General features: G+C 46.2%; 1 protein-coding gene across 1 annotated transcript in view; it reads right to left on the bottom strand.

Moving 5' to 3' along the window:
• The window catches only part of VPS53 (VPS53 subunit of GARP complex), an 898,950-nt gene that overhangs the window by 300,049 nt on the left and 585,400 nt on the right, over positions 1 to 13,501 (bottom strand). Inside the window, exon 15 of the mRNA XM_085649360.1 lies at positions 1,671 to 1,818. Coding sequence (XP_085505486.1) covers positions 1,671 to 1,818 — 148 coding nt within the window. The remainder of the gene's footprint in view (positions 1 to 1,670; positions 1,819 to 13,501) is intronic.

The following is a 13,501-nucleotide window of genomic DNA, read 5'->3' as shown; positions in this document are numbered from 1 at the left end:
AATAAACCACTTTCTTCACAGACTGTAGTAAACCGTGGGTGATGTATCAGAGTAAGAGTGCCGCCTTTAACATCAGCTGCTAGTCTTTCAGACAGAACTTCGGATTTTACACAGGCATAGTTCCGCTGTCTGCCACCTCCAAGACTGGAATACAGATCCCCTGACCAGAAGGATTCAGTGGGAGGTTTATCCACCAAGCTTAGCCAAGAGACAGAACACAGCAGAAGTCTCAATCCAGGTCTCATGAAGATATGTGATGCAGGACCTGGAAGCGGATGAGAGATTCCTGAACTATGGGTAGGAATGTGCCCCTCCTGACCAAGAACTCTATGTTTTGTCAATAAAAGGATCAGAGTGGACTTGTCGCCTGGTAGCTCCCAGGGCCACCACAGACCAGTTGTACCTCACCTGGCAATGGACTTGGCGAAGAATCTTTGTTTAAACTGGGAAGTGAGTGACCAATTTAGACTCGCTGTCAGCTGGCATCTAGACAGAGGATTCTCCAAGGGAAGGCAAGACGAAGGTGTCTACACCAAGAACTGAACTGGCAACTAAGAAGGTGGGGTACCGCCCACTGCCTTAGACCGACTCGGAAAATCCTGAGAGTCTCTGTCTATCATGAAGATACAAGTCAGAGACACCCCCACAAGACCTCTCTGATGTTTGAAAGCTCCTAACTGTGCCTACCTACACAAAGTGACTATTATGCAGTCCCTCCAGTTTGACTGTCGGGAAAGGCAAGCCTGGAGCTGGAAATCATGCTGTGTTCCTGATGTAGGGAGAAGTCTCCAGAGGCCACTTGTAAGTACCGCACAGCAACTTTTATTGATTGTCAAGTCAGAATACAGAAGCCTTGTGGAATTAAGCGGTTTTAAAAAAAAAAAACGCCATAACGTTGCAGTGACATCGATTTTTTGTGGTTGTGCACTTATTTTAATTATAAAATACTTTTTGAAAGTACTCAGTTGGTCTGGAAGCTTTACTCAGTTGTTTAATGATCCAAGTGCTGAGCTGGTACTGCTAACGCTTAACACACATTCTCTGCAGTAGTCTTCTGTCTCAATTATGTGCTAATATTGGGCAGACTAGGCGGTCATAGAGTTAACAGTACGTAATGACAAGGAGCTAGTTTTGCATTGTAGGGCGATAATTAGTGCCACAAGGCAACCCAGCTTCCTGCAGATGGTATGTCATAAAACCCTCAAGTGTGAGCAGAGGGCTACGAGGACAGATTTCATGCACGCAGGTGTGTGAGCACGCGGTTCCTGATGTGTTCCAGTAGGAGAGGTCATACACATAGGTACGCGCTGGGGAGATCCCAAAATAACATTATACTCTCAGGTGTATGATACTGAAGGAGCGCCTATGTAGAAGGACTAACATGCTGGAAATTGTTTGCTCAAGTGACTGATACTGAGGCATATCATGTGATAACTTACTTGGGTATTTTGGTGAGGAGATCATATGTTAACTTGGAACTCCCAGGTGCTGCTAATGGAGCTCTTATAATAAAATGACAGGGTCTGAGTTGCTAGCGGTTATCCACTGAAGTGTCTGTGACGGGGGAGGGATCTGGCATGAAAACTGAGGTGTACTCGTTAGAACCCCATTGTGATGCATATGCTCTGCGGTGTCCTTCTGAAGGTTTTCTTCATAGTTCAGACTCTCACCTGTTGGGTTGTTGCCAAGCAGTACTCTGCAGTGCTGAGGATACTGCAGATCAGACATAGCTCATCTGCTGTAAACTTGGCAGCCTCAGAGCCCTCTTTCTCCTTCAAGAGGCTGGTGATGGTTAGCACCCCACTGCTGCTGCTCGTTCTGTAGGACAAAAACAGATGTAATTGTAGATTTAGGGTACTCATAATGATGATAATTTGACATAAAACAACATATCAATACCTTAATCTTTAATTGAGCTAAGAAAATCGTTTATTTTCAGGCACTCATGACCATAGGAAAATTATTTTATCTGGCTTTAAATGAAAAACTCAAAAGACACCAAAGAAGGGAGGTGTCTAATCTACACAAACTGCTGGCTGCTTTGTTATTTGTAGGGACGAAGTCCTCTCAATGAAACCTGGATTAAAGTTACACAGCAGAGCCAATTTTTACTCTAAAAGAAAACGTGTGCCTAGCTCATTCGATTTTAGTTTAAAAGCATAAATATATTTTTCTCAGCATCAGTTTGCTTCACATCCACAACCTGTAAGGATCCCCTTACGTATTGAGGCCTCCTATTGAATAACTATGGGCCTTAATTTATATTTCGGCAGACGGGTTACTATGGCACAATGGCGACGGGTATCCCGTCCACCGTAATATAAATCCCATACCTTATAATGTAATTTATATTTCGGCAGACAGGATATCCGTCACCCGGCCATTGAATTATAAATCAAGCCCATAGTTTGCTATACACCAGGGGTTTGAGGCTGGTGGGGATAGAAGAAGAAAAAACAAGTTCAAGCCCTTCAGGGTTCCTGTGAACGTGGCTATGGTTAAGGTAAAGTGAAGTCTAAAAATAATGTCCTTACCCAGTTATGGATCTTCGCACTGAACTTTGACAGTGGGTGGGTGGGTCATGGCTCCATTGATAAAGTTACTGGACAACATTGGTGTTTTTTTATACTTTATTTGAACATCATCATAGCATCCATTAATAAAAGTTTTTCTGTGAATGTTTGCAGTATGGTTTTGTAATTATGTTTTCTTCACTTTCTTTTGGATTTGTGGACACTACTAAGAAACATTGATCAGGAAAACTACTGCATTGAATATGTGCAATGGATGCCATGTAGGCTCCCTGGCTAGAGAGCGGGCATGATATCCGCGAGTGATCATGGTCATCATATGGAAGCTGAAGATGTCTGGATACAAGAAATGGTATCAGAAGATTATTAAGCAGTAAATGTCCTGTTTTCCCCTGTGACTGAAGGCACTTTTCACTCTTCTGGTTTGTGTCCTTATTCCCCCACCACGTCTGCGGGGAGGGTGTGGGTGCGGGGAGGGTGTGGGTGCGGGGAGTGGGTTTGTTTTGCTTCACTGAGTTCCATGAGAGACTTCATTTGGTAAAAAAACACTACTGGTGCACTGTGAATCTGAGACAGATAAAGAAACAAAAACGATCAGTCTCCCACCGAATCAGAACATATGGCTCTGCAAAATGTATACGGAGCTGTAGACATCAAATCATGAAAATCTGAGCTCCAAGGATAGATGCATAAAATGCAGACCTGTCTGAACTGAGGATTGTCATTTTTTAATTACAAATCTCACCCAAACTACGGAATCGATTTACACCATACCATGGAAACTGTCTCCATGCAAATTAATTTACAATCATTCCACCTGTTTTGGCCACACACAAGAGCAAATATGAACACACTGCTCATGACCTACCATATGATGTCAAAGATGACATAAGAAAGCGAAAGGCCAGCAGTCTCCAGGAGGCTGGATGCTGAGAATGGGTGTGCGCCAAAGATTAGACCCTGAGAGCACAAAGCATGGTGGCGGGTGCAGTACCTGCTCAGGCTCTTGGGGAAGTGTTGCTGACAGCATGACTTAACTTGGGGCTAAGCCTCGCACACAAAGACCAGAGGTCGAGCCCACTGGGTCTACGAGAAGGGTCTTCAGAGTAGGGCTTGGCTGCCACACTGAGTCCCTGAAGGAGAGATCTGTGTAAGAGTTTCTTACAATCCTCCAGAAGTGACTTATCTGGGGCGGGAAAACAAGCTTTTCTAACGAAGCTGACGAGGGCCCAATTCGACAACCATCACTACCCACGACTGCCATCGCCTTGTGATGGGTAACATTTATGTATAAATATTTTGTTTAAAATGTGCGATTCTGCGCCCAAATGAGGTAACGCAGCGGTAATGTATGCAGTCATGTTTCATTTCCTTCATTTTGAGTCTCCATGAATGAAATTCAAAATGTGCAAAATCATGTTAATTGTGAGCTAATCTACATGATAACACTTTGTAAAAAGTAAATTAGATAAACCAAATGTTTTAAATAAGCAATGCGTATGGTTAAACAAAGTATTCAGAAAAGTCATTGAATCCTTTGCTGGATCACTGGCAGGGTCACAAGTCGAAAAGAAATACATATGGCCTGGGGTAGTTAATGTACTGTGCTTTTTCACTTCATGGTATATCTTTGAGTACATGTACTGCTGCTTACAAATGGACAATAAAGAGCCCAGGATGCAAGTCTTCACTACTACATACACAATGAAACAATGATCGTTTCTGGATACATAAAGCTGCAAATGCATCCGTATTCCAGAATTAAACTAATATTATAGCACCTTCGTACTTTGTAAAAAGCTCATCTAAGCAAACAGTAAACAGCTTGTTTTGAGGGGCTTTTCTACTGCAATATGTAGTAAGTCGGACAAAAACAATATGTATGAAAATTCGGCCGGCTGCAAAGGAAGACGCAATAGTCTAAAGCCGATCTGACAGGATCATTGTCACGATGACGTCCGTGTAGACACATGCTGCCAGTTAAGTTTGTACTCTACTTCTTTAAAACGCCTTCGGATAAAAGGGAGCTTGATGGCGCTGCAGCAGGGAGGGCTTGTGGAGCAGCAGAGTGCTGGCCAGCGCCAGGCTAAACCCCGAAGGACTACGGCTCATGCGAGCCAAGCCAGGGTCTCCGATGCACGGTGCACACGTTTTTAGATTCTAAAGACAAAGGGAAGTATTGGATTTCCTTGTCTATCCACAAAGCCTCGATGGAAGCGTCATCAGGATGTAGGCGGGCCCTTATATTCCTCTAGCTTTATGACTTACTCCTGGCTTCTGTGCACCTGGGCGATTAATGCCTTCTGTAATCATGCATAAACAAAAGTGCAAAAAAGTCAAGTAGGATGTGTTTTCGAAACTGCACAATTGTCTCCAGCCAGATCAAATTTCAATGGCGATTAGTTGGTTATATCATGGAAGGCACCAACACTGAGATCCGAATCATTATCCCTGAAAAACAGTTGGTAACCCCTACAGTTGACACGGAAGGGGCGACAGGCAAAGTGAGGCTGGCATGGGGCCGTGGAGAGTGGCAATGACTGGGCGGTGGTCCTGCAGTCCATAAAGCTCTGAACACCGAATCTGATTTATCACCAAAAAGACGAGTGCAATTAAAGGGCATGCCAATAAGGGATGCCTGGACATCCCTTGAGAAGCCAGTAGACCTCTGCCAGGCATGGCAAGGAGGTACCACTGACAAAGCAATCACTCTGCCAAGCGAGTCAGTCATATCCAGTCCCAGCGAATGGTGGAACTGTGCTATGTCGCTTCCATCGCCTTGGTCAGGATGGTGCAGGCCTCCTCCAAGACCATGGGCAGCACTTGTGCAACTGAATCCCAAACTAGGTAGGAATACCAGCCCAAGAGGAACGAGCTGCTTACCATCCGCAGTGCAAGGCTGGCGAAAGAGACCATCCTCTTACTGAAGGTGTCAAGCCTCTCCGGGGTGGGGGACTGGGTGAGGAAAGCTGGGTTCCCAGGAGCGGGGCGATGGCAGCAGGCAATCACTCTGTGCACAGGAGCCCCTGAGCAGGGCTTGGCCCATTCCCTGAGCAAGACATCCATGAGGGCTTTCTTGAAAGAAAAGAGAGGTTCTGTGGGGGCAACTCCTGGTTGAAGCACCTCTGACAAGACATTCGTCTTGACTGCCACCGAGGGCAGCGAGGTGCAGGACATCAGCAGCCCTTCTCACCACCATGACAAATGAAGCTCCTTCCTCCATAGCCACACTAGGAGGAGAGACTAACCCAGTGTCTGGGGAGGTGTCCAAACCACTGGCATGGCATCAGCCAGTTCCTTATTCCAGCTATCCTTGGGCTCTTCTAAGGGGTTGGGATAATCATAAGGATCCTCAGATCCTCACCAATCATAATCCTCACAGGGCCTATCGAAAAAAGTAGGCCCTGTCTCCGACTCAGAGGGTTGTGTTCCTATTGGTACCGTTGTAGAAATCAGATGATGCAGATCCGTCTCCCTAGTGAAGTCGTGTACAACGATGGAGTTGGTGCTGCCACTGGGGGACGGTGGCACCGGGAACTGGGCCACTGGAGTGGACTATGGGAAAGGTTGTGGTCTCGTGACCAGAGCCTATTAAGATCCAAGTATGGATCCATATGCCCTAAACGGCACTGAGGGTAAACCAGTCAGCAGGATTATAGTGGGGTCACCAGCCAAACCCATGGGGCCCGAAGGTGCCCCAGAGGGGTCGGTCCGCCCAAATATGAGGCCTCATAAAACTCCTTTAACTGGGCAGTGGTCATCCCACCTCTTGGAAATTTCACGAGGTGCTGGGGGACGCAGACTCAGGATCTGCATGGGAGTGGGGCCTAGACTTGTGGCGTTGTTACAGCACCTCATCTGAAGACTTGGATATGTGCGGCAAACTCGAAGAGCGCTTCGACTTCTTCTGTGACTTACCCGACAACTTCGAACACGATGATGAGCTTAAGGAATGGCTCTACAAACGGGCCTGGGACCTTCCATGCGACTGGGAACTGAAGTGTCGGAGAGTCCACTGCCACTGGGAAACCAAGAGCTTCAGGGAGGGCTCCTGCACCACATTCGGATTCATGGCACAACAGTCGGGGCAGGCTTTGGAGTCGACTGCCTGGGACAAGAACCACATGGTTTAAAACCCACGTGATTTTTAGGGGACATCACTATGCACAATGGGACTAAAATCTCAAAAGAGACCGACAAAATGTCAAACTGATTGTCCAAGAGAATTGATGATAGCGTGCTGGGGTGGCGCCTATATAGTCACTGTGTACTTCACAACCGGTGTGGACGACGCAGCGCGCAGAGATACTACTTGAAAATATACAGATCCGGTCCAATGCCTAGAGAATATTCTAAGGTAAGGAACCTATGGCTTGAGGTCTCCATTCAATAGGGAGAATGGCACAGAGAAGAGAGAGCTATTCAATAGTCAAACTGGCATAACGAGATGTGGGTAGTTAAAAGGATTCTCTTTGTGTCAGTTCGAGGACAAGAGAAGCTAGGTTGCACTTGAACATTGTTGAATGAGATGTTTCTTGAAGAGATTCGGTCTCAGCTTCTTTCTGAATTGAAGGTAAGCAGTTGCACGCCTGATCTGTGATGGGATGTTATCTCAGATCCTGTGTGTGTAGCTTCAGAAGACTTGCATTCTGGTCTTTTTCTTATCTCTGGAGTTCAACTATTGCAATGTCACAGCTTGGCGTGTTGCACAGATCACTTGAATTAGCAATACCTGCAGTCATGCAGAAAGGTCTTTTGGGTTTTACTTGCTTGTGAATGGCACAATCCCCCTCCCCCTGAAAATGATGCAGGTTGCAAGGGGAGCCAATGAAGTTCTGTCCGTGTGGGGATGAAGTGGCTTCATTTTTTTTCAATGTAGACAGGCAAAATTGTGTCTTTGGCTTTTAAAAGAAGCCAGATGGGTGTTTGGGTGCAACCACTGTCCAGGTGGTTCTGAAGGCCACTTCATGAGACGTTTTATTTCTGTTCTCAAGGAGAAGCTGTTGATGATGAACTCAAGTAATTTTGCAGTTTCTCCTTGCTGTAGTGTGCTTTTGCTCAGGCTATTGTTGCAGATTAGAGACTCCTTTTTAAAATGTCCCGTTTAGCATGAGTGAGCTGCAGAAGTATTCAACATTAATTCCTTATTCATCACATTCATAATTAATGTTCTTTAGCACTGCTTTTTATTTATAACCAAAATGGAAAAGTTTATGACTTGTAATCCTAGCTGACAGTAAGTATTCTGTCTAAATTCATAAAAAGTAAACTATTTCTGCACACTTACAAGGTGGCAGAACACTTTGTTTAAAAGTAATTTTCAAATGTAAACATATCACTAAAAATATGCCATGTTAGGCAAAATGCTCTGTCTTTTACTAAACCAGTCAAATCTAAACATATTAGTATATTTGACTGCAAACACTTCTCTTATTTAACATTTGTAAAAGTACAAAAAGCTGCTCCGATACAAGCACTGTGAAACAATGACCGCTGCATCTGCTCCTTGAGCAGTCTTGGAGACGGTAGTTCCCCACCAGTAAAGCAGATCCTTTATGGAGTGCAAAAAGCAAAGATCCTTAAGCTACAGGTTCCAAACTGCAGCCATGATACGCTGGTCTGGCTTTGTTAGATTCAGGGAAACCATCCTAGTGAAGAAATAGGATCACAGTAAGTAACGTTTCCTTCTCCACAGTGGGATTCTCTCTGATATTCACTTAAGGTAGACTACAGTAGCAAGCTACCCAAATCCTAAATGCCTGATCAGGGCAACGTAACAAACCTTTAATCAAACAATCTGCATAATAAAGTCTGTCCACTAAGTAGAAGTCCTGCAGCATAAGTCCACAGAACAGACTCATCTCTGTGTGGCAGCCTTACAAAAGTCAGAAAAGGGTGCTTTCCTTATTAGAATAGCAGTGGCTGAAAAGACTATCCATTCAAATATAGTCTGTTTGGAAGAGGCTGGATTCCCACATACATCTCCAAAGTAATCAAAGAGCTGCCTGTCTTTAATCTTTTGTAAACGACAAAGTAAGGGTCACTACATACAATGTGTGTAATGACTTTTCCACCAGAGTAGAGGGATTTAGGAAATAGGTAGGTCAGTAAATGTTATGATTAATGTAAAAACCTAAATGACTTCGGAGTAAAGGATGGGTACTGTCTGAGTGGTACTCTATGCAGATGAAAAACCGTATACATTACCTTGCTCACTCCCCAATCTGACCAGCGTTATAGTTACTACGGTAAGATATTGCAGATTACATTTATGCACAGCATTAAATCGGGGCCACCGATTTAGAGAGAAAATTATTTATTAAAATTAAATTTCCACAGAGCAGAGGGTTTCCTTACTGTAGGAAATGCCTTTTGTAGATGAGCTAGGTAACTTTAATCACAGGAATCGAAACATTTTGCCCATCAGCAGTAATGAGATTCAAAGGTACTATAATATAGGAAAAACAGGATTAGCCATTAAACGGAGATAAGGTAATACTGTTACTTTATTGTATGTTTTCGTATTCATCTATTTGCTAAAATAATAAATACATAATCTCTTCCACTTGAAAGGATAACAATCTTGAGGAAGGGTCTTTTTGTCTTTTTCAGTATAAACCTGCAATCATCTCTATGTGTGATTGCTTTGGGAAGCAGCAGAATGAAAAGAAAAGTCTACAGAAATTCCTTCTAAAAAGTTATGAAAAGAAAGTTCTTCAGAGTCATTAGTGCAGCGTTTTGTGTTTCCTTTTGTTGCAAAACAATCGTCGTCCAATTGTCCCCAACATGAGAAAACTCATTAGACAAACTGATCGTTTAATACTCACTGATGATGTTCTACGGGATGACCGTTCAATCGGTTTACCTTGCCTGGTTGCAGACCTGGATGGTGAACAACTTGGACCGGGATGGTAATCACCAGCATCCAATGGCAGATGACTAGCTTCTTTTGCGAGAATCCTACACCGTGTTCCTCCTTGCAAGCTTAAGTAAAATTTAAAGGTTTTAATGTCTGTCTGGAGAAGAACAGGCAGATCAGAATCATCACAAGGAAGGATTAGCTGGCCAGCTGCACTGATAATCAATTTGAACATACTGGTCAATGCCTTATTTCCATTGGAGACTTTATCCCTTTAGATGTGAAATATTCTGGGCTCTCCAACCTACAGATGCAGCTGTTACCAACATCTGAATAGTCCTGCGGCTGATAAAGGAAATCCTTCGAGGATGCTCTTTTTTCTATACCACCACTGACGAGAGAGACTCTTGCTTTGGAAGGTATCTGGCTTTATTGTGACAGTCTCCTAACTTCTGGAAGCATTCATCTTCTAAGCACTCCTAAAAAGAATTCATATGTGCTGAGGCATCCTAGACAAGAGAGAGGCATGCCGCCATAGTGCCCAAAAAAGCTGAAATTTGACCGATTTAAGAAGTTGAAGTAGATTGGATTTCTGTTTAGTAAATAGAAACTTCTTCTCTGAAGGAGTACTTTCCTTTGCTGTGTTCCAGTTCTGAAGAGAATATATTGAGAGTTTAAAATGCATGCGGCTCCCCAGTGATACCATTTTTCCAGAGTTGAGGATCCATCTCAGCAGAGCTGAGATTTCTGCTGTTATATTCATGTGTAGAGGAAACTATCAAAACATTTTGAAGAAAGTTCATATAAGGAATCTGAGGGAACCAATATCCATTATTATTAGAGTTTTGTATACACTGAGAAACAGGTACAAAACAAGATCAGGTCTGTGAACCGCTTGTGCTAAGAGGTTATTTGAATCGAACAAGTTACTTACCTTCGGTAACGATATATATCTGTAAGAAACATTAGTAGTGATAGATTCCTTACCTTAGAATTACCCCCAGTCGTCAGACTGGATCCGGAAAGTTTTCGTCAGCAGTACCCCTTACCGTCGGTAGGTGGCGTCGTGCGGCTCCGTGTCCGTCGTTGGCGTCGTGGTCGCCGAGATGACGGCGCGGTGCTACTTAGATGCCACCCACACGCGCTGTACACGACTTTCCGCTCCAGGAACGCAGAGCCATGCAAGATACTGAACCACTGGTGCATTTAAACTAGGCCCCTGAATCAGTTCGCAGAGCGGGGAGGCTGGGTGGGGCGGTAAGGAATCTGTCACTACTAATGTTTCTTACAGATATATCGTTACTGTAGGTAAGTAACTTGTTCACCTGAAAGAAACACAGTGATATATTCCTTTCCTTAGAATAGATACTCCAGCAATACCAACCCCGGTGGTGGGTCTGCGAACCAAGATCACACCAGGAAGTCCCGGAGAACAGAACAGCTAAAGAAGCCGTCTCTCCGGACTTGGCTGTCCAGGCAATAATGCTTAGTAAACGTGTTCAGCGAGGCCCACGTGGCTGCCTGACAGATGTCTTGCAGGGGGACACCACGTCCCAATGCAGTAGTGGCTGAAGTTGCTCTAGTAGAATGAGCACGCAGTCCCACCGGAGGCTCTTTTTTAGCCAAAGAGTAACAGGCTTTGAAACACAAGACGAACCAGTTGGAGATAGTCCTCTTGGGTACCGCCCAACCTATCTTGGTGACAATGTAGCCAACAAAGAGTTGTTCATCCACCCGGAACTTTTGTGTGCGGTTGAGATAAAATGAGAGCGTCCGTTTTGGGTCCAGACGGTGGAGCCTCTCTTCCTCTCTGGAAGGATGCAGAGGCGGGGAGAAGGTGGACAAGGCAATGGTCTGCCCAATGTGAAAGGCTGTAACAACTTTTGACAAAAAGGAAGGACGGGGCCTGAGCACAACCTTGTCCGGATGGACCGACAGAAAAGGAGGTTTACAAGAAAGAGCCTGGAGCTCACTCACTCGCCTAGCGGAGGTGATGGCAACCAGGAAGGTAGTCTTCAAGGTCAAGAGACGAAGAGGACAGTTGTGAAGGGGCTCGAAAGAAGCACACATAAGAGAAGTAAGAACCAGATTCAAGTCTCACTGTGGCATTACAAACTGAATAGGAGGGAAAAGGTGTGTAATGCCTTTCAGAAATCTATTTACAACCGGGGACTTGAAAAGAGAGGGCTGATCAAGGAGCCTGAGAAAGGCCGAAATGGTAGAAAGATAACCTTTGATAGTGCCCAGAGCAGAGCCCTGCTGGGCCAAAGAAAGAAGGAACTAAAGGACCTCAGAAAGAGGGGCAGAAAGAAGCCTTTGCTGTGCACCATGCCACAAAAAAATTCTTCCACCTGCAGGCGTATACCACTTTAGTGGAGGGACGCCTGGCTGCCTGAACGACATCACAAACTGCAGGAGGCAAGTCGAAAGGAATCAACTGCCGGCGCTCAATCTCCACGCAAAGAGGTGGAGGCTGGACAGGTTCGGGTAGAGGACCGTCCCCTGCTGGTGCGACAGAAGATCCTCCCGAAGAGGCAGTCGGATCGGGGGATCGATGCTCATACTGAGTAGCTCGGGATACCATACTCTTCAAACCCAGTCTGGGGCCACAAGGATGACTTGCGCCCGGTGGCGCCTGATCTTCTTCAGCACTCTGGGCAGAAGTGGAATAGGCAGAAAGGCGTACAACAGACCGCAACTACACTCGCGATGAAAAGCGTCGCCGAGCGAGTGCCGCCTTGGAAATTCCAGCGCACAGAACTGATGACATTGCACGTTCTCTTCAGTGGCAAATAGATCTAACCAAGGCTCTCCCCACTGCTGAAAGAGACCTTGCACCACCTCCGAGTGAAGACTCCATTCATGATCCATCATGCACCTGCGGCAGAGTTCGTCTGCCCTGGCGTTCAGAGAACCTGCCAGGTGTTGAACCACCAGGAAAACGCCCTGATGTTCCAGCCATGTCCAGAGGCGCAGAGCCTCCTGACAGAGGGTCCACGATCCCACCCCGCCTTGCTTGTTGCAGTACCACATGGTGGTGGTGTTGTCTGTGAACACCTGTACTACTCTCCCCTGGACAGAGGGAAGGAATGCCTTCAGTGCAAGTCGGATCGCCCGAAACTTCAGAAGGTTGATATGGAGCTTGGACTCCGCCGGAGACCAGAGGCCTCTTATCTCCGCCTCTCACATGTGGCCGCCCCATCCCAGGAGGGACGCATCCGTCACCACTGTAAAGTCCGGTTGAGGAAGGGACAGGGATCTGCTGTCGACCCAATGCCGGCTCCTGCACCCACTGGAACTTTAGGTCCCACTGCAGAGCCTGCATATGTCATCTGGCATGATCGATCAGCAGGATGCAGGAGGCTATGAGGCCCAGCAGCCTCGGGGTCACCCTGACCGAAACCTGGGACAATGGCTGAAAGATCGGAATCAGAACCCGAATATCCCGGACTCGCTGTTTGGGAGGATCGACGCGAAACTGCGCCGTGTCCAGAACCGCTCCAATGAAGAGGAGCTCCTGAGAGGGAATCAGGTGCGACTTCGACACGTTGATGGAGAACCCCAGCAAATGCAGGAGGTTGGCCATAGTCTGGAAGTGGGAGATGACTGTCTGGGGCGAGACCGCCTTCGAGATAGGGCAAGACTGAAACCCCTGATCTGTGCAGATGAGCTGCAACCACCGCCATCACTTTTGTTAACACCCGAGGGGCGCTGGTAAGGCCAAAAGGAAGCACGGTGAACTGAAAATGCTCATGGCCTACCGTGAACCGCAGGTAGCGTCGATGGGCCCGCAGGACTGGGATGTGGAAGTAGGCATCCTGCAAGTCCAGCGCTACCATCCAGTCTTGTGGGTCAAGAGCAGACAAGACCTGAGCCAAAGTGAGCATCCTGAACTTCTCTTTGCGAAGGAAGCGATTGACGTTCCGAAGGTCTAAGATAGGACGCAGGCCCTTGTCCGTCTTTGGCACCAGAAAGTAGTGAGAATAACAACCACGACCTACTTCTGGCGTCGGAACGCGCTCGATGGCCCCCTTGGCCAAGAAGGCCGCAACTTCCTGCTGAAGAAGCACCAAGTGATCCCAGACATGCGGTGCTACCGAGGTGGCATGGC

This window comes from Triturus cristatus, chromosome 3_2, assembly GCF_964204655.1.
Source record: "Triturus cristatus chromosome 3_2, aTriCri1.1, whole genome shotgun sequence".
Taxonomy (NCBI): domain Eukaryota; kingdom Metazoa; phylum Chordata; class Amphibia; order Caudata; family Salamandridae; genus Triturus; species Triturus cristatus.
Note: the sequence above shows the minus strand (reverse complement) of the source record. Positions and strands in the feature narration are given on the sequence as shown.